General features: G+C 36.0%; 1 protein-coding gene across 1 annotated transcript in view; it reads left to right on the top strand.

The window, feature by feature from the left end:
• LOC150096936 (uncharacterized) overlaps positions 1-22,504 on the top strand; it is a 198,119-nt gene that overhangs the window by 116,974 nt on the left and 58,641 nt on the right. The window contains exons 5-6 of the mRNA XM_090408096.1: positions 1,352-1,421; positions 5,988-6,055. Of these exons, the coding sequence (XP_090264222.1) occupies positions 1,352-1,421; positions 5,988-6,055 (138 nt within the window). The remainder of the gene's footprint in view (positions 1-1,351; positions 1,422-5,987; positions 6,056-22,504) is intronic.

The following is a 22,504-nucleotide window of genomic DNA, read 5'->3' as shown; positions in this document are numbered from 1 at the left end:
ATTCAAGTCATCTGATATCATTAACATCATGCCCCCCCTCCTCTCCTATCCTGTCTATCTTTCTTTAAAAATACTGTACCCTTTACACTCAATCCCAGTTAATGTCTGATTCTGATAGCCAAGTCTCCCTAATGCCTACAATCTGCAGTCCCAACATATTGACCAAGATGATAAACTCTACCCCTTTGTTTCTGATACTCCTAGCATTTCTGTATATACATAATAATCTACCTGCATGTTCTTTTGTATACTTTTGTCTGCAGGACATAGTTTGGACAACTTGCAGATCTCTATTCTTTTCTAGTGCTCTTCTCTAGTGCCTTATACATGTAGATATCTTTGTACATGTTTGATGGGTCTGAACAGAATGAACACAAAGTCGAAATTGTTTTCTCCTTCCATAATAATTCTCATTCTCATCATTAGTACAATTATATAACATTGTTGCTCTTACTCTCATATTCTCAACATTCCGCCCATTATAATTTATTTTTCAAGACCCCTGATACCAAATGCATTCAGGTGTAGGTCATCCCTCTTATATTGATACAAATCTAATCTTCCCTCAAACTCACTCCTCGAATTCAGATCTCACATCTATTCCTTCTACACAGCATATACATTGAATTGTGTGCCATCATAGCCCTTCTTCTTAATTCATTTTTATCATATCAAGGTAATATACTTACTATTTTCACTTTCTCACTCTTCACTCTTGCCTCTTCCAACAACTTTTTCATGTCCTCTCTCATACTGAACTTATCACTAGTTAAGTCGTTAGTACCTCCTTCAATTATGATCTTGTTTACTTTTCTTTTATGTTTTTGAATTGCTTGCATTATATTTTTAATTTTTGCTCCTGTAAACTCAGTGTTATAACCATCTCATCAACAGCATATTTTATGATAGTCGCCATACCAAATAACATCCTTCTTTTTACAAACAATGTTATTTACCTGATTTTTGTTACTTAACTGATTTACCTGATTTCCTGCTTTATTTTGTTGTTTGTTATTTTGCCTGAATTTTCTTTTCTTCCCTATGTTCGTTCAAAGTCCTCTTGACTTTCTGTAATTCCCACATCATCTCTCTTATAATCTGCTTTAATTTCGCTGCTTAAATTCTGCTTTAATCTGTTGTAATTGTCACCAAAGCAGTACTTTTGTGTTAGGTTGGAATTTTATTTCATGACATTTACCAGCTTGTTATTAATTAAATAATAATATACTGTGTATTATCAATAACTATTGTATTAAGTTGAAGTGATTGGAATATGAACTGTTGTAATTCAAAGATTGTCTTAATATATTTTCATTTCAAAAAATAATTATTCCTTTTCTCTCCTTTCCAGGCTGTGATTAGGCAGTGCATAGTAGGACTACTGGTCTCTCTTTCATTGAAAGACTTTCAAGATATCGAAGGCAAGATTATTGATTTAGTTTACTTTATTCAGCAACAGAATCTTCATTAATGTCAGTTTTTATCTGTTAAAAGATTGTGACAAACAGTGTAGAATTTATATTTGCAATTTTGAATTATATTTGAATTGTGAATAATAAAATTGTAGTAAAAAAAATATTAAAAATAGTAAAAGTTTATTTTATTTATTAGTTTAATGGATAATAAGTAAACATTAAGATATATATTTAACTGATACCATTAAAAATGGTAAGTGTATTAATTCCTTCTCAGATACAGATTAGTAACTACTATCAAATCGCTATGGCAAACACTTCTATAACACTTTCTCACTATAACAAACTAAAAAGTCCCACCAAGCTCCTATAGGTACAGTGCTATGCTAAAAGAAATTTACTAGCAAAATAACAAAATATTCTTGTGCTCTCTCTCTCTCTCTCTCTCTGAGTTTACTATAAGAAAGTTGACTGTTCTCTAAACTAATCTCATCCTCTGAATTAGAATTATAAATAGTTGGCATAAAATGGGAGTTTTTTTTTCTATCCAGTTTGAGCAAAATTTTTCTGATCTCTTTCTGGTGAAAGATTAAATGCAACATTGAGTGTTTGGAATGGTTGGGAAACTTAGACCATGATCAGCTATGCAAGAATTGGAGGTGAAGTAGGAAACCAGAAGGTTGGTTTTTTTCTGTGGTTGATGATGCATTAGTACTATCTGGGTATAATAGTGGTTGGGAGTATTGTTGAACAGAGGTAATGGCCAATAGCTTTGACTAGAGCCTAGAAGGCATGGTTGTCGTTTGGGCAGGATACAAGTTTCCTATTTTTAGCTCTCTCAAAATCAGTTTTTGATGTGATAATTTTCTTGCAGCTATTCCAGGCTTTGGTGTAGGCTGCATATGAAGATGGAGTTTTGGATTCAAGCCAGTTGTAGTATGCCTGACTCTTTATTTGTACAGTCTTGGAACACCTGTGAGAGAACCAAGGTTTAAATATGGGACGAGAATTTAGGGTAGATCAGGGAATAAATATTTCCATGCCAATGAGAATTATTTCAGTGATTCTTTCTGCACATCGGTTTTGCCCAGATGGCTGGAAACAGTAATCAGACCAAGAAAATGAAGCATAGAATTTGCAAAGATCATCCAACTTTCTGGTAATGCCATACAACACATGGATGTGGGTGTTTGTTTATGTGTTGCTCCATGGGGGAAGAAATGTTTACTACAGTGTGGTCTGAGCTGCCTAGAGGGCAGAACAACATTCACAGCATACTTAAATGGTTCACTGGTAAGAAAGAGATCCATTGTGGTTGGGGTTATTCTGGTGGACATGTGGACAATTTGTAGGGGAATGTTTGTGATTGTAAAAGTCTCATCCTCTCTACCTGCTTGATCTGTGCAATTGGAAGTGGGCATCCAGTTGGTGTTGTGGACATTGAAGTCTCCAAGGAAGATGACGTCACTGTTTGGAGAGTTGGACTGAAGAAAATCACAAACGTTCCCATACAAATTGTCCACCACCCAACCACTCCCCAAGCACAATGGATCTCTTTCTTACCAAGGTTGGGAGATGGTTGATGGTCTTAATTATTAATATGCTTAATATCTTCATTGTTTCTCTAGCTTACTGTATGTAATGTAACTCAGCTTGTCCTGTATATTTGTATATGCTCCAGATGATGATCTTAATATGAAGATCGAAACGTTGGGAAATTAAAAGAGTTATTTATAAGACGGTTGTAAAATCCACAATTTCTAAAATGAATGCTGATCACTGTGCAGCACTAAAAGAAAGGATGATGATAATTCATGGAGATTTGACCCACAAGCGATGCAATCAATACGGTAAGCTGAAGATTCATGTTTCTGGTTTGATCATTCGACCGACTTTTTTAAAACGGTGTAGGGACAGCAATATCATTCCGCATTGCATCAAACTAAAGAGAAAATTCACCTCAAAATTCCCGCATGGAGAAAGCGCTACTCAGAGAACAGATCCAGGCTACTAGAAAGAACTTAGCCATTACTCAAAACCAGCTACAAAATGTAAAATTGGAACTTTCAAGCTACTTAAACGCAGATATCTGGATGATCCTGGAAAAGATTCTGGACAACAATGCGAACCATATCCTTCAAACGAAGAAAGAAAACCTCATTTCCAAATTTCATAGACTAAAAGATCGACAAAAACCAATGGACATCAAATTTCCCCACAGTGAACAATAACAACCAACCAGAAGCTAGAAACAACAGGAGCCACCAATCGCCTGCAGGTAACAGTAATGTAATTAACGATGCTTTAAACAAAGATGAGCTCTCGGTACTTAACAAAGGTCTAAATTTTGGCGTAGCACCCAGATCAATAAACAAACTGGAATTTATTTGTAATATTGAAAGAAGCTTAAGATTCATCCCAAATAACATAGCAGACAAAATACGTTTAGAAACCGCCAACATTTTAAATCATAACAAAACAATAACAAGCAACTTAACGAAACACGAATTAACAGTTTTGAAATCATTAAAATCAAATCCGAACATCGTAATAACTAGAGCCAATAAAGGAAGTGCCACCATTATTTTAAACCGAACCCACTTATTTAGAAAAAATGAATCTGCTAGACTCGGACAATAATACATACCAGCTCATTAACTACAACCCAACCAACAGAATAAAAAAGAAAACAGAGAGACTACTTAAATCTATTACCACATAGCCTGAAGATACGGCCAAAAAACTATTTCCGCACTACGCTCATTCCCCAAGAATTTACGGGCTACCTTGAAAATACATAAACAAAACACACCACTCTGGCTGATAGTCGAAGGGATGGATAGCCCGAATTATCACTTAGCCAAGAAATTAGTGGCAACACTCAAGGAGTTGGTAGGTCATTCCCCTCCTATATCAGAAACACACAACACTTCATAAACATTATCAAAGACATTAGACATCAAAACTAACTAATAAATCATCTTTTTCTATTGTAAAAAAGAGATGATTTATTAGTCAGTTTTGATGTGTTTGCCTTCTTTATGAATGTCCCCATCAATGACACAATCTTTCTTTTACAGAACAAATTCCCTCCAGATATCACAGCGCTCTTTGCGCATGTATTATGTTCTGGTTATTTTGTATGGCAAAACGCTTTCTATCTTCAAAAAGAAGGCACAGCCCCCCCCCCCCCCCCCCATTGCTAACTTTTATATGGAACATTTTGAGCAACATGCTTTAGATTCCTCTCCTTTAAAACCCAAAGTCTGGCTTAGATATGTTGACGATGTTTTTGCGATCTGGTCCCATGGCTGCCAGACACTAGACATTTTCTTAGCCACCTAAACAAACAACACAAACATACAGTTCACAATTGAGATTGAAAAACAGAACACACATCCGTTTCTAGATACACTTGTCACACGTTTTCCTTCTGGCAATCTTTCCTTCACTGTGTACCGGAAACCGACACATACTGGCCAATATATACTCCTACCACCACCCAACACAAAAACTAGGTGTCATTAATACTCTGAAAACAGGGCTCTGAAGTTCTGCTTCAGTGAACATGCACTGAAAGACGAAGTTTTTAAAGTTATCAGCAACACTTTTCAAAAAAATGATTACAGCCAAAACACTATTAACAAAATTCTCTACAAGACCTCAATAAAAAAACAAAGACAAACCAGACTACAATAAAACTATTATCATTCCTTACATTAACGGGACATCAGATAAAATGAACAGAATACTACAAAAATACAACCCCTCAAAGCCACCTTTAAATTCCCTGCAAAATTAAAACACTTACTCAGCTCATCCAAAGACCCACTCCCTCTGCTGGCCACCCTGGAGTATACCGTATTTATTGCACCTGTAACATACCATATATAGGGGAAACAGGACGCACAATTCCTATCAGACAAAAAGAACATAAATGACACATTAAATATAATAATTATGGTGAAGCTGGCCTTTTTGATCATGCCCTGAACACCTTACATAGAATTGACTGGAAAAGCACTAGTTGTCTACATTACACCAAAACATGGTATGAATGCAAATTTAAGGAAGCATGTGAGATTATTATCAACCACCCCAATCTGAACAATAATGATGGTCTAAAAATTCTAACCATATGGAAGGCACATGTTCGACCCATGGAACCTTCCTCTCTAAGAGTAACTATAAATAAGGACTGTAGATAATCCAGGATCCTAAATCAAAAATAACAATTGTAATGCTAAAAGTAAAATCTCCTGTCAAATGCATATTCAAATTCAATATGCATTCAAATTTCTAATTGATTTTGTTCACCACTAGTATTGAAATATACCCACGGCTGCCTTTTTCGCCTCAAACATTCCTGGCTGAATTGGTTTAATGTGTTCTTCAGATACCTTTTGTCTTTTTCAGACTCTCTTTCATGGTAGATTGCAAGAAATTGGGTTTATAGTAGTTGAAATGGGATGTATATTGAAGTTAAAATGCTTTTATATAAATGTTACAAGTGAATGATACCCTAAGTGTATTTGGCATATTTTGATTCATTAATTCTTTTTTCTTTCACAGATGAATTAAATAAGGCTCTCTGCTCATACCTCACGTGCGAAAAGTTTTGGGATGATTCTTTACAAGAGGTAAATTTTTGCTTACTAAACCATATTCTAACAGTTTTGTTTTTAAGAATGCAGTAAGGCTAATTGTCTTCTATGCAACCCTATGGATTCTATGCAACCTGTTGAAAAACTATGATTTGTCATCAGTTTTTATTTTCAAAAGATTGTGTTCTACATTATCACAGATATAGTAATTGCCTCATTCTGTGAAAAATAATGGAGTGTATAATATGCTATTGATATAATACATAATTAAGTTTATGTTTACATTATTGCAAGATTCCTGTCAAAAATTTTATTGAAATTAATCTGTTATTTGTGAAGTCTTCAGTATCACTAGTGTCTAAGCTACAGGTTCTTAATTTTTTTTTTTTTATCTGCAAAACCTTTTAACTAATCGTGTAATCATGCTTGATGATGTTTATTTCTGCAATAAATTCAACAAATATAGGATGAAAAACTGTAGTATATAATAATTTCAGTAGTTCTATAATAAATATTTAATTACTCATGTTTATCAGAATCTGTTGCAATCATCATAATCTTTATTACCCCTGAAGGGGTCACAACCCACAGATTAAGAACTGCTGGTTTAAGGCACTATCAACTGTGTTCTTCCTGTTTTTTGCTTACATATTGACGACACCAATACTATGTAGGCATTTGAAAACACATCTGACAGAATATGGTGGTTAATCCTTATTCCCACAGTGTCCTTTGTCTGTATATTGTGTTTTTCTGGCTGACTGGCTGGTCTGGTTTGCAGGAAAAACCTGAGTTTTCTGGACAGGAGAAAAAAAAAAATTGTCACTTCCTATGAGGCTGGCTTACTTACCTTAGATGAAAAGCCCTGATGAATGTTGTCCTAGATGGTATTTGAACTCAGGTCTTTTCAAACAAAGGGCATTGTTGAAAAAACTGACAGCTGTGGAGGATCTATCAACTGTATCACTGAACCTAATGCCTTTTCATGCCATGCTTTTCATTTCTTCATAACCTTTTTCACAACCTCAATCATGAATCTCAGGTCTCTCGCCACTCAATTTACGCTGCCTCTCAAGTCATTCGTGCTCACCATCACAATAATTTCATCTACCCTTTTGCCTCGCTTAATTGCCATAGCCATACTTTCTATCATTCCTCCAGGCAAAACTTCCCTGGCATCCTATCTTGCACACCATGGATCATTGAGTCTCCATACATCACACCTCTTACCACTCTATTCCTTGATTGCTCACCTGCATCCCTCACTCTCTCTCTCTCTCCTCTAACCCTTTCTCTCAGTGTTCCCCTACTTACCTGCTGTCCTGGCATTGCTCTATCCCTGGTTCCAGCACTCCCTTGCATTCTTTTCATTTTTTCTCTCTGACTGTTTCCATTCTCTCCTCTTCTATCATTCCCATACCTCTCTCCCATTCCTCTCTTCTACTGTTTCTATTCTCTTCTATCATTCCCATAACTCTTTCACTCCTCCTCTGATTCGCCTTGCATTCATTTCTTTCATTCTCCTACTCTCATCTATCATACTTCTCATCTTATTCCTGAGACATTCCACCTCCTCTTTCAACTCATCTCTCTCTCTCTCTCTCTCTCTCTCTGCAAGTTATTCACTCTTACATGGCCATTCATCCTCCCAATCAACCATCTCTGAAAACTTCACAATCATTCAAGTCTTCCACACTCCCCACTCTTATTTTTTCATTCATATTTTGCTCGTTATTCTCGCCTATCACACTACTCATCTCTCGAGATTCTCCTGCTCTTGATGCCTCGAGGTCGGTTATCGTAATATCTAACTCGCTGAATTCCTTCCATTGTCTATGTTATACTCATATACGCACTCCCCCCCTTCTCTCACCCGCCACACATCCAACTGCTGGGATGCATACATGCCACAAGCCTCACATATCACAAAATCCTGTATTATGTTACACAAAATAGTCCTTGAATAGGGGAGGACTTGGTGACATGCCATTTGTAATTTGAGCTGCAGCTGCCACCATCATTAACTTAGTGCCGAGGAATTACTACTACTAAATACTACTACAACTAACTGTTAAATACTGTGTTATACGCTCTACTGTAAGCTAATTTACTTATGCAATACTACAAGTATGAACTATATTTAACTATACTAAATAACAAAAACTTCTCTTCCACTGCAGATGCATCCGACTCTGACCTCGCCTTCTTGGTAACCCAAAAATAACACAATATGACAACTAAACTCCAAAAGCAGCATCACTAAAGAAATAGAGAAAAAAATGTAGCACAATTCGCAACAGTCACACTATACACCATTTAAAAAACACATTTTTTTTACCACAGCTGAAATCCACCACTAGTATTGAAGCACACTGCCATGTGCTTCAGCGACTCTAGCACCACACCCTTTTTTTATTTTTAAAAGTTTATTGATGTAATTATTTGTCTCCAAGCTTTTTCCCCCTTTGGAAAATTTTCTGCAAATGCCCATGCCTCCAAAGACTCATTGAGGGAGGACACCTACTCTACCACTGTCTGTCTCTGCCACTCAATCCAACTATACAATGAACCACAACTACCATCATCATCTAAACTAATACCGTCTACTGCCCACCACCACTAGTATTTTCACACACAATCGCAAACATCCATGCCCATGGTGGGATTCGACCCCACAATCTTTTGGCTGGAGAGTAGATATGCTAACCACTCAGCCAACCAGGCTGGCAAAACAATAATCAAACTCAGACATTTTCCATTCGAAGGTTGTAATGCACCATCATTCTTCTAGTTGCATTACAAAAAAGTTCCTCTAGTCAGAGACTAGAATCGAACTTCGAACGGCCTTTCTTCAGTCAGCCTAGCATTATTGGATACAAACTCCATTTCAGCAGGTCTAATCGACCAAATTGGAGAGTTTAGAGACCTGTCCTGTCAGGTGTCTTCTCCCTCCAGGAGATTGACTACCATGTGTCTCCACCATGTCATGTTCTGCACCTCTCTGCTGCATTCCTCATATGAGAGATAGGTCCAGTCTTCTATATTTTTCATCTACTCCAGTCTTTGTCTTCCTCTCCTCTTTCGCTCAACAGTTCCTTCGAGAAGTTTCCTTTGTAGGCAGTTATGTCTCAACATGTCCAAAATAGCTGACTTTTCTCTTTTTAATTTCTTTTATCAGGCTCCTGTTTATGCCTACCATCTCTAGTACCTCTTCATTTGTCTTTCCATGATATCCTCATAATTCTTCGCAGTATCCACATTTCAAAGGCCTCCAGTTTTTTCACACCCAGATTGGAGAGTGTCAATGTCTCTACTCCGTATAATAATGTGGACCATATGCAACATTTGGAGATTCTTAGTCTTGTTTTCAGATTTAATTCTCTAGATGTCAGTAGATTTTTCATACTGTTGAAAGTTAACCTTGCAATTTCAATCCTTTGAGGTTACTAATTTTATTAAATATTTCTTCTGTGTACAGGTTAAAGAGAATCGGAGACAAAACACAGCCTTGTCTCACACCTTTCTGAACTGGGAATTCTTCTGAGGTCTCTATTAGAATGGCATCAACGTCCCAGTAAAGATTAGTTATTAGCATAATATCTTTTCCATGCCTGTTTTTGAAAGGATTTCAAGTAATTGCTTATGTTGAACATTGTCGAATGCCTTTTTGTAATCTATGAAGCAGAGGTACATATCTTTTTGTTTTCTAGATATCTTTCTATTATGGTTCTGACATTGAAAATACCTTCTCTTGTACCTACATTTTCCTTGAAGCCACTTTGTGTATCATTTATTTCTGTTTATTTTTCATTTATTTCTTTCAAGAATAATGTATAGGAGGACTTTTGATACTTGACTGATGGAGCTGATTGTCCTGAACTCTTCACAATGTGTAGCTTTTGTTTTTTTTTGGGAATTGGAATGAAAATTGAGTGATTAATATCTTTGGGTAGAAATCCAGTCTCGTATATCTTATTGCACAATTTTGTTAGAAATTTCAGTCCTCCTTCATTGAGCCCTCAACCATTCTGCCAAGATATTATCTATTCCTGCAGCTTTATGTGGTTTTAGTTTTCTGACTGCATTTTCAACTTCACAAAGTAAAAGGGGTGGTCCTTCTAAATCAGTCTGCTCAGGAATATTATTTCTTTGTTGCTCGTATAATTTCTTGTGTATTCAATCCATCTTTCCATGATTTCTTTTTTATCCATTAGAATATGGTCTCTCGAGTCTCTGATGACACTTGCATGATTTACTGTATTTGTCCTGCTTCTCATTTCTCTGATCTTTTCATACATTTCTCTGCTTCTGTGTTTTCTATTAAGGTTTTCTATGTCTGAACACTTATTCTTAATCCTTCCTCTTTGACTTTCCTGCATTCCTTTTTTTATTTCTTTATTCATCTTTTTTATATTCCAGTTCTTTAACTTTTTCTTTGTTCCATCAACTTTAATATTTTTTCATTTATCCAAGGTTTATTCCTTTTCTTTTTTAATTGGGAGTGTATTTTTGGCTGCTTCGTTGATGCCATTCTTGAATGTTTGCCAGTTCATGTTAATTTCATCAATTGATGTTCTATTTTCTGTGCGAGTTGTAGTGTCAGACTTGTTAAGGAATTTTGTGAATTCTTTTATAAAGCATTCTTTAACCTCTTGGTTGTTAAGTGAGTCTGAATTATAAGTTTCTCTTATGAATGGTATCTTGGTATGGCTTGGTATCTTAAGTTTTATTTTGATTTTTGCAATCACTGGATTGTGGTCCAATCCTATGTCTGCTCCAGGATATGTTTTTGTTTGTGTTATTGCATTTTGGAATCTTTTGCTTATTATTATATAGTCAATTTGGTTTCTATACATGTCCCCAGGGCTTTTCCATGTATATAGTCTTCTGGGAGGATGTTTAAATAATGGGTTGGCAATTATTAGATTATTGGTTTCATAGAATTGAATTAATCTTTCACCTCTTTCATTTCTGTTTCCAAGCCCTTGGTTTCCCATGCAAAATGAGAATTTTTATGAGCCCACTTTTGCATTTAGGTTGCCTATCATTATAATAATATCATATGACTTAGCACTAGAGATTGCAGTTTGGATGTCTTCATAAAATTGTTCCAACTGTGGTCTTAGGTTGGTGCATATGCTTGGATAACATACAAGTTGAATGGTTGTGCAGTTATTTTGGCTGTCATGATTCTGTCATTTATGGGTTAATATCCATGTAGAGATTGTGCAATTCTATTACTTAGGACAAGCACTTCTCCGTTAAGGTGTAAGTCACTGCCAGAGTAGATTATAGTGTGATTTTTTTCTTCTTATTATGCCTATATCTGTCCACCTCACTTCACTGATACCTGCAATATCAGCCTTCATCACTTCTGATTCCTGGATTAAGTTGTCTAATTTGCCTAATAGTGTGTTCTGATGTTCCATGTTACTATTTTCAAGAGATTGCTCCTGGTTTTCAGACAAGGGACATCTGAGAATATCCTCCTCGGAGGGTTTGGGATATTATCTTCATACACTACCTTAGTAGTTCTTGTCTTACAATTCCCGGCAGCTATAAGAGCTGATGGTTGCAGGGGTCTCAACCACATCTCTAACTTTATATTGTGACATGGTGTGTTTCATGGTTCACAATGGATAAATACGTGGTGAGGCTCCAATCTCTTCCACGACGGCTGGCCACAAGTCCCTTAGATGTCAGGAGTCTGCCCTCGATGTGCTGCACATCTTGCTGTCATGCCATTGATCAGTCAATGTTGATTCTTCTACCATCTTGGCCATTCCAGACTTTGTGCACATAAAGATTGACATTCCCTATTTACAGCATTCTATATTGCTGATACCTTCACTTAGTTTAGCCTGCCAGCCGAGGCGGTTTACTGGGGTGTGGCCACTGGTGTGCACTACCAACTTCTTGGATCCATAAGTGAGAGTATGTGAGGACCAGAGCCCAACATCCTGACCCATAAATCACAGCTGACATCGATACTAAGGTGCTGCCTCTCCATACACCCCGTTTGGAGACCAAATTTACCAAAATTGGAGAGGCATTTTAAGATCTAATTAATACTTGTTTTCTCTCTTTTTCCAACATAGATGGTGCCAATTAAGACTTTAGTTACTGTGTTGTCTGCTGCAATTTTTTTAAACTAGTCCCACTGTTATACCAAATTGTTGTTTAGTGTACTGTGACAAACTGTTCTTTGCACAGCTAATAAATTAATAAATAGTAATTATTTTCTTATCATTCTGTGTTGTAATCAATACCATTAAAATATACTAACATGTAGTGCCAACACATAAGCCTTTCCACTCATATTGTATAAGTGTTATATCAATCAGTACAGTCTCTATTTGAGTTTTAAGTTTGCAGTTAGGATTAAAGAGGTACAGAAAGTCTTATGTTAATTCAGGTATGAGATAAGAGTGCGCAATATCTGCACTCTTATCTCATGTTAGTCATCATTTCTGTGGATCATGTTATGAAGGAAAGTGGCATTAAACTTGATTTCAGTTTAATGCCACTTTCCTTTAGTTTTGGAGATGTAATCTCAGATCTTTACTTCATGCTGATGATATTATATTCCGAAATCAACTAGTAAGAGTGTGCATGATTCCTAACTAAATTGAGTAACTGCTGTAATAAATTTGCTGTGACATCAGCAAAAAAAAGACAGTCAATGAAAATAGGCAGAAACATTGAAAACATCAGCTACATTCTGAATGGAGAACCTATAAAAGTAAAACATTTCTGCTATTTAGACACAATTTGATGGCAAATTATAGAATAGCAAAATATGGCAAGAAATTAGCTGAATACATTTATATGGAATAAGAGAAATTAATCAAAACATTAAACTAGGTATGAATGTAAATTTAAGGAGCCTGTAAAATTCTTATCAACCACCCTAATCTTAACAATAATGATGGTCTAAAAATCCCAAGCCTATGGAAGGCATATATTCTACCCACATAACCGTTTTGTTTATGAATTAATTATAAATAGACTGTAAATAATCCATGATCTTAACCGTAATATAACTCTCATGTTAATCCTTTCCTTCATACTTACATGGTGATCAGAATTCATAAAAACGATGGAAGAAATACCATGTTAGAGTAAAACTTCAGTTTAGTATAAACCAAAATAATCATTCGTACACATATTGAGTATACACATATACACACACATGCATACTCCAGATGATGACCTTAATGTGAAGGTCGGAACGTAGAGTGATTATTTTGGTTAATATTAAACTGAAGTTTTACTCTAACATGGTGGTAGTTTCCATAATTTTTATGATAAACTCTCATGTTAAATTAGGACACCACTTTTGCTGTAATAAAGCTATCTATATGAATTTGCTCCCTGATGATGTTATAAATAGAATATAGCTTTGATGTAGTTTTCTTTTTCCCACTGGAGGTTAGGCCAGTAGAATGACGGTTGATCAAACCATTGTTTCTTTGGCATACTGTTTGGCATAATATAAAAGTTGAAATGTCGGGAAATTAAAGTAATTATTTCTAACACAGTTGCAGTCTCCATAATTTGGCTAAAATGAATTTTAACACGTGATAATTATTCATGTGTAAAAAATATACTCCATAATAGACATCTTCTGATTTGATGATTTTGGTAGAATTTTAAACTTCATGAGCACTGTTTGCAACATCTCAACTTGAAAACATCTTAAACTGTTAAAATTAATGAGATATTTGCAGGACATGTTTTCCAGAGAAGGTTCTAGCTGTCTGTTTACCTTTTTGAGTCGACCATGAAGTTCTGATATAGACAACCTACCATGTTTTTCTTTGCTGAATTAATCAATTTTGTTATTGCATTTCTATGGTTTCTGTTTTCAAATGTTTACTTTCCCAAAACAGTATTTGTACAGTTTGCATCTGAAAGCTTCCTATTTTTAAAGAGCATTTCTAACATTTTCATATATAATTTCTTCTCAGTACAATACAATACTAATTTTTATTAGTATTGTACTGAAAACTAAATGGAAATTGTTTTCAGTATTTAGATGGCAGTTGCTTCATATTTCAACCTGTGTTCTCGTGCACCAGCCTGAAGATATTATTATCATCATCATCGCATGGGCACCTCCATAGAATCCTAAGACTCCTCATGAGAGACCTAAACCATCAACATAATGTCTACCATACCTCTCCTTTGAACTATTAACAGACAAAGCACTCACAACTGACTCAGGCAACCCATTCCATTCATTCACCACTTTCAAAGCAAAAAACCTAGTTCCCACTCACTTGCTAACCACACTCTTACCCAATTTCCAGGGACGACCTCTTGTTCTGCACCCTTTAGCCAAGTGCTGAAACATTTCCTCTGCATCAATTCTATAAAAGACTTTAAGTAACTTAAATATTTCCATCGTATCCCCCCCCCCCCCCTTTTTTTTTTTTTTGCCTATCAACTAACTTTCACAATCCACAAACCTTCAGTCTATTAATAAGTCTTTCTAGCCTGATCCTGCGTAGGAAGCATTCCACACACCACTACTCATTCCTCTCCACCACTTCCTCATCTCCAAGAAATCCAGGTGACCAGACCTGAGCAAAGTAATCCGGATGTAGTAGAAAAGACACTATGAAAAGGAATAACTTCCTTATCTCTACTTGTGTGTGTGTGTGTGTGTGTGTGTGTGTGTGTGTGTGTGTGTGTTCTTCAACAGCCAAGTAATCTTATGAGCAACATGCCCTCTAAACTTCAACTCTCTATCACCACCACCCCTAAATCCCTAGTTTCATCTATTTCCTAGAGACCAGTTCCATCAGTGTGGCACACACACACCTTGTAATCTATGTATCCAAAAATGCATAACTTTACATTTCTCCACATTAAACTGACATTCGTGATCTTTTACCCATACTTAGTCTATTTAATCATCTTGCAAGTTCTCCACATGATGAATTTCATTGACCGGTGTGGCCTGAAGTGACTTGCAAAAGTTCCATGTTTGGTCTCTAGAGCAGGGATTCTGGACCATGTAAAAATAAATAAATAAATAAATAAATAAAAAAATCCTTAGCCCACTCACTATATAAGTGTACATTAGGTTTAGTAAGAACCTTTTGTGGGTGGTAACCACATAATTTTGCATCATCAGCAAACGACTGAATATTTCCTATATTGTTTATGTACAAATTGAAGAGCAGTGGTCCTAGCACTGAGCCTTGCAGTTTACCACTAGTCACCTGCTTTCTCCTGGATTCTGCTCCTCCATATACTACTTTTTGATATTGGTCCAACAGCTACCATCTTATCCACATAACAGAGTTCCATGTGGCATTCAATGAAATGTCTTTGCAAAATCCAGCAGAATCATTATATAATCATTACCTTTTTCAAACTCAGTTGTCACTCTATTATAAAAAGTTAGTAACTTACTAAGGCATGACTGACCTTTCACAAAGCCATGTTGCTCCTCATAGTATCAGATTCCTATCCACCCATTCTCGAATTATCTTTTTGACCAATTTTTTCAGTACTTTTACCACCACTCTTGAGATGCTAATTGGTCTATAATTTGCTACCACAGACTTAGATCCTCCTTTATGCAAAGGGATTATTTTGCCCTCCTTTGACTATCTTGGGACTTTGCCAGAGCTGACAAACAGCCTAGTCAAAGGGATTACCAGTTCCCCTGTCATGTAATCCCACAGCTGTATTTGCATTCAGATTCTGCAATATCTTAAGTACCTCTAATTCATCAACCTCTGTTCTTGCATCAATCCCTGTCATCTCTGCCATAACAAAATCTTCACTTAGATGATATACTCTTACAAAATGATTGCTGAGTAGCTCAATTTCATCTGCCTCCATTACCTCTCTACCATCTGCACTCATTAAAGTTTTCTTCCATATTCATTCTTCTTCCTTCTTGTCTCATAATGAAAAAACTCTTTGAGATTTCCTTTTGGCAGTTCAGCTAATTTCTTTTCATAATCTGATTTTCCCTTCCTTACCATTCTGGTTACCTTTCTGGCCTGATCCTTGTACTGTTCATGAGTTAGCTGGTTACCTTTCTCCTTATTTACCATCCACAACAATTTCTTTGTTTGCAGCTCATGCTTAATGATACTACTCATTCATCTAACTTCTACCCGATTTACCCTCCTGACTTTGGGCATACAGTGTGATATTGCTTCCTCCAGATACCCTTTGACTAATCCCCCCATGCACTGTGAACATCCTTCCCTTGTATACCCCTTCAAGTTGCCTCTTAAGTTTATCATAATCACCTGCCTTGTAGTTCCACATATACCCCTTCTTAACTGGAATTTTCATGTGTTTTGCTACCTCCCAAGTCAAGACTGCATGATCACTTCCCCCAATTGAAGGCAATGTAACCTCAGTTATGGACAAGTAAGTCTTCTGATCCTATAACACGTTCCAACACTCTGGTACCCTGAGTCCCCTCTGTCACATTCTGTTTCTCTCAGTAAGTGGATCAATTCTACTTCCTGCCACATGATCTTTCCTCCTTCCAATCTTTCTCCGAAGTTGGTCCCCATAATAATTACTCGACTTGCATTCATTGTGCTAATCTGCTGATGCATATCTTCCATATCATTCCTGAATATCACACCAAAGCCACACAAAAGAACTGCCATCAGCACATGACTGACTCTAACTCTTGTTGGCTGCAATTCATCTATCATCAGCAGTACACTACACCTGTCATGTCTATCCTACCTGAAAATACTGAATTCATCACATTTTGTCCCTGTCACTATATCATCAACTGTTAGCCAAGTCTCACTAATGCTTATAATGTTTGGTGGTATTACACTAACCAATGCCAAAAACTCCTCTCTCTTGTTCCAGGTACCTTTGGCATTAGTATATTAGAAACTGCAGTATCCCTGTAGGCCCCAACCATGTTTACTTTGTGAATTTGACCCTATTCAATATTTTTGTTGAGAGAGTAGATTCTGCACTTGTTGGTCATTCTCATATATTTGCTTCATTAATGCCTTCACACACTCATCTGCATCCACTCTAATTTCTTTAGTTTTCCTGAATTTTGCTCTTCAACACCCTCAGTGAACAAAGCTCTCTATAGACACAACTTTAAATCCATTTAAGATGCAGTCGATCAGCATTGTACAGATCTTTATGTGCATCAAACTCAGGCCATAGGTCCACAAACTCTACGTCATTCCTTCTGCAAAACTTGTGTGCAGAAGGAATGATGTAGTAACTCCCCTTCTCAGTTTCCCTCTATCATGGCTTAGCAGCACACTCACGAACTTCACCTTCTGGCTTTTTTCTTTTTTGCCTCTTCCAATAACTCTTTCACATCCTCCTTTATACAATACTTATTGCCTCTCAGATCATTAGTTGTAGCCAAAACAATCAATTTTTTCACACCATGGAAACAAGATTTTGTATTGCTTTCATGAAGTACTCCCCTTATTGAAAAATCACCGTAAAAATTATCTGCTTACTCTCTTTCTCTTGTTTATTCTTACAATTTTCTTTTTGGCTTTGGACCTCTTGCTTTTTTCTGTTCTCTTCAACTAATCTCTTACTGTGTCTGCAGCCTTTCAGTCCTGTGAAGTACTACATGCAAGCAACCTATTTCTTTATCCTTCTATGTTCTCCTGAATTTTCACCACCTTTTTCATATGCTATATTACTGTTACTGTTGATTATCTCATTTATACACAGTACTAACTCTTGGCAATGAATACAATAGCATACACCACACTACATTTCACAAAATCCCCCATATCAAACCCCTTACACAACGATGTCTTGGCCCCATTGTTCTCATTCATCAGTGCCATGAATAGCAGTTTAATTTATCGTATGTGGTATAAATATTTCAAAATAAACGCACTCAACCCACAGTCGTACACAAGAATACAACAATCGCTAATTCTCAAAATATCATTAATTAAATCAATATTAAAACAATGACTTAGCTGCAAGCTCACGATCATGCAGTCCATCCAGTATTTACCATAACATAATGACTTTTTCATATTTGTTCTGTGCATGTGAATATATGCACATCATTGTGTCAGAAGATAGCTTTACTAATGCGTAGTTTCTCTTGTGAATAAAATTCATAAGTACTTCCTGACTGGTTGGCTAAATGGTTAGCATATCTGCTCTCCAACCAATAGGCCACAAGCTCATATTTCATTGTTGGTAGGTATGGATGTTCGATTGTCTTTAAATGAATTTCATTGACCAGTCTCTTTTAGTCTCTAGAGTAGAGTTTCTGGAGTCTGTACAAAAAAAATAAAAATTACAACTATTGTAATTAAATAATAAAGAAAAACAAAACACAGAGTACAGGGAAGACAGAAATTGCAGCTCATGCCCTTGAATTAAAACATATCCCCCAAATCGACAAGGCCATAATCATAGACAAACAAGGCAATGAAACAATGCTTAGAATATCTGAAACTATTGCCATAAAATGCGATGAAAATTTTATCAACATCCACCGCCCCTACCTAATTTCCGAATGTTGGACGATCCAAAACTTACAAATTAAGCCATGCCTCTGGCCATGTAGCGACCACAAATGCCCTAATTTGGCTGATGCAACTTGCAGCCTTGACATAGCCCTACACTCATTCCGACAAAGTTCCGATGATGGTCAGACTATGACCGAAATGGTCAACCCCTGTCCCAGTTTCCACATAAGGATACCCCTCTCCCCCCACAAAAATGCAGCCCTAAACAAAATAATATATATATTTATATATATATATATATATATATATATATATATATTATTAATTTGTAACCCGGGTTTCCAAACTTATTTCACACGTCAAAACACACCCCATGTTCCTCCCCTCCCCCTTCCCACTATTTATAAACAACCTTCAGCAGGATCTTGGAATTAGAAGGCATCATAGAACCAATAACAAGGTATGTACAAAATTTTTCCACCTCTTTTATTCTGCCATAATTGCCTTCTATACTCACCCATAATGCCCTAAAAACATATATATATATATATATATATATACACACCCCTTTTTTGAGTTATGTTAGCCAATGTATTAAAATAAGGGACACTCCTAAACAAAAACAGGCTATAATAGCTAATTATATTAATAGTGTTTAAGAGGAGTAACATGGGAATTTCCCAGAAACTATACTTAAAAATTGCAAAAAAATTACAATAGGGAAGGGGGTCTGGAAGGTTTTGATACCCCCCCCCCCCAGAACAAAAATGATATTAAAGCAACTGATATAATCACAAGAAAGAACATATGAGAATATAAGAACATAACTTCCCTTCATAACTCTGCTACTAGTATGTTTTTTCTTGTGATTATATCAGTTGCTTTAATATCATTTTTGTTCTAGGTGTTTATCAGATCTTTTTCAGTCTCCCACTCCCCATTTATAAAATTAATAAAATATGGGGAAAAAACTCTTTCCTTTCACAAAATCCTAATGCATTGTAAGTTCCCAACTTATGTAAGTGGGAGTCGCATAAAAAAAGCAGAGGATGCTCGTATTTTCCTTACATCACTGTTAGCTCTGCTATTTTCTTTGCACTTTCATCCAACACTTAAAGGTTAAGCATCATTTTCTCCTCTGTTGTTAGGTTCCAGCAAGAACTAGATTTTTTTTTTTCCCTATGTCAGTTGCTCTAATGATTCAAATAAATTCATTATTGGTATCCTCATTGGCCCAATAGGCACAAATGAGTTGCAGTTTCAATTTCTCATCTTGAAATTGCCTGCCATTCAAGAAATTTATCTTTTGTCTAGTGTTAAATACCATTTGCTCCTTTTCATGTTACTTGAATAAGAAATAACATATCTTATAGTATTAGATGTATCTCGCTTTTTTTTTTTTCAGTCTCAGTAATATAATTTAATTTTACACGGTATTTCAGTAATTCTTTTGTTAATTCTAACTCATTTCTACATATGCATCTATGTTGAAGGTGCTTCTCTTCAGATTTGTTAAAGCTTTTTGGAAAGCTAACTTACTGCTGCTCTCTCTCTCTCTCTCTCTCTGACTTGGCAAAAGTACTGGGGTATTTTTAACTGGGTGAGGTCTCATGAGGCATAATATTTAATTATGTTATACCAGCATAATATTCGTATAGCTAATGTAGAATACAATTTGTCATTTGGTCAGCTAAATCACAAATTTTCAGCCCATCAGCATTCAGTTAGATAGCTAACAACATGCACTGTGAGACTATGAGGATTGGATGGTAAACAGCTCTGGCTGTTACCTTCATTTTTTACAAGCTATGTGAAGCATTACTCTGTTATTCATCATCATCCAGTTCCTGATATACTCCCTCATGGAGTGTACAGGATAATTATGATAGTACTACATGAAAAAGTTACACCATTACTAACTTCCGATCAATAATTTTCCTCCAAATTAATCTGTTATCTGTGAAGACTTCAATATTATCAGATCTTACATTTCTGTCTTTTAAGGCACTTTTTACTGTATCAATCCATCTACATCTTGATCTTTTTCCTGCCAACCTGGCAAAGAACACTTGTTTGGCTAATCTTTCCTCTTCCGTTCTATTTAAGTGGCCATACCACCTGAGATTAGCTCTACTAACACGTTCCTGAATGGTAACAATGGCAAGTTCTTTCCTAATATCCTCATTTATGATATCAAGAAAGTTTTGTGTGTTAGTGCGTCAAATCCTTTTTTTTTTTTTTTTTTTTTGGTGAATACCATCTCTTCACACTCCATAATCTTTCTCAGAATTCTCATATCAGAGGTCTCTAGTCTTTGATCAACTGTTTTATTTATAACCCAGCTCACAGATCCATAGGTTAAAATTGGTTTGAACACTGTCTTGTATACAGCTAATTTAGTGTTTTGGCTAATTTCTTTCTTATTCCATATAAATTTATTCAGCTGACTTCTTATCATACCAGCTTTACTAATTCTGTTGTCTGTTTCCATATTTAATTTACCATCCACTAAAATTGTGCCTAAAAGGGTGAAATGTTTAACTTGTTCTCTATAGGTTTACTATTCAGGATACATAGGTAGAAACATTTTCAGTGTTTCTACCTATTTCCATTGTCTTGTCTTTTTATTGCTGATTGTCATACCAAATTTATTATAACAGTTATTCAATTTAGTCAGAAAATCTTGCATACTTGTACTGGATTTATTCAAAAGTAAAACAACAGACATGATATTTGCTTTAGCTATATTGGCTACTAGAGGGCTGCAATGCTTAATGTTGGTAAATGGCTAGAAAAGATAAGTGCTATTTTGTGTGATAAATGGTGATATTGCTTGTATTTTGTATACTGTTGTTTATTTTTGATAACTTTAAAAATGAAAGAGTTTGAGAACAGGAACCAAACCTTGGAGATTCAGTGGCAAGCCTTGAAGAAGACCCTGATTGATTCAGCCAGAGAGGCATGTGGTGAGGTTGTCTGCAAAGATAGAAAAATCAGAACTCCATGGTGGACACCAGAAGTTAAAGAGGCAGTGAAGAAAAAGAAGAAAGCTTATCAAATGTTCCTGGCAAATAAGTCAGCTTGTGCTCGTAGAGAATACAGAGACAAATGTAAGAAAGCTAAACGGCGTGTAAAACTTGCTAAACAAAAGTCATGGGAGGACTTTGGCAAGAACATAGAAAATAAATATCAAGAAGGTGGTAAGATATTCTGATGGTTGTTGAAGAAGCTTAGAAATGGAGGAAAGAGTGCTGTAAAAGGAGTTAGAGATGATAAAGGTGACATGAAAATGCGAGAAAAAGATATCCTTGAAGTAGGGAGTAATTACTTCGAAAAATTACTAAATGAAACAAGCAGTGATAGCACAGTGGTAAAAAAAACTCAACAGGCATACAGTCAGGAATACATATCCATACTTGAAGTAGAAAAAGCCATCAAAGGCTTGAAATGTGGAAAGGCAGCAGGAATACATGATATTCGACCAGAAATGCTGAAGTATGGTGGTATAAAAGTCTTACAGTGGCTGCACTGCATAGTTCAGAAGGCCTGGACAAAGGGACGAATTCCTGATGATTGGAGTAGAGCTCTAATAGTACCCATATATAAAAAGGGAAATAAAACTGAATGTGAGAATTACAGAGGTATTTCCCTACTGAGTATTCCTGGCAAGATCTATGCAAGTATACTTGAGAAATGGTTGAGAAGAATTGTGGAAGAAAAGCTTGGTGAAGAACAAGCTGGATTCAGGCCAAATAGAAGCTATCAGGATCAGATCTTCACTTTACGACAAATAGTTGAGAAAGCATGGGAATATAAGAAAGATCTGTATTTAAGTTTTGCCGATCTGGAAAAGGCATATGACAAGGTGGAGAGAAGCATATTCAATATGCTATAGTTATATGGTGTCAATGGGGCATTATATCAAGCAATACTTAGTCTTTATTTGAGTTGCAAGTCAGCAGTTAGAATTGAAGGAAGTACAAGAAGATGGTTTAATGTTAAATTTAATGTGAGA

This window comes from Typopeltis vanoorti, chromosome 18 (assembly GCF_054136105.1).
Source record: "Typopeltis vanoorti isolate ZY-2024b chromosome 18, IOZ_Tvanoo_1.0, whole genome shotgun sequence".
In the NCBI taxonomy this organism is placed as follows: Eukaryota; Metazoa; Arthropoda; class Arachnida; order Uropygi; family Thelyphonidae; genus Typopeltis; species Typopeltis vanoorti.
This window is presented reverse-complemented; position numbering and strand designations above follow the sequence as displayed.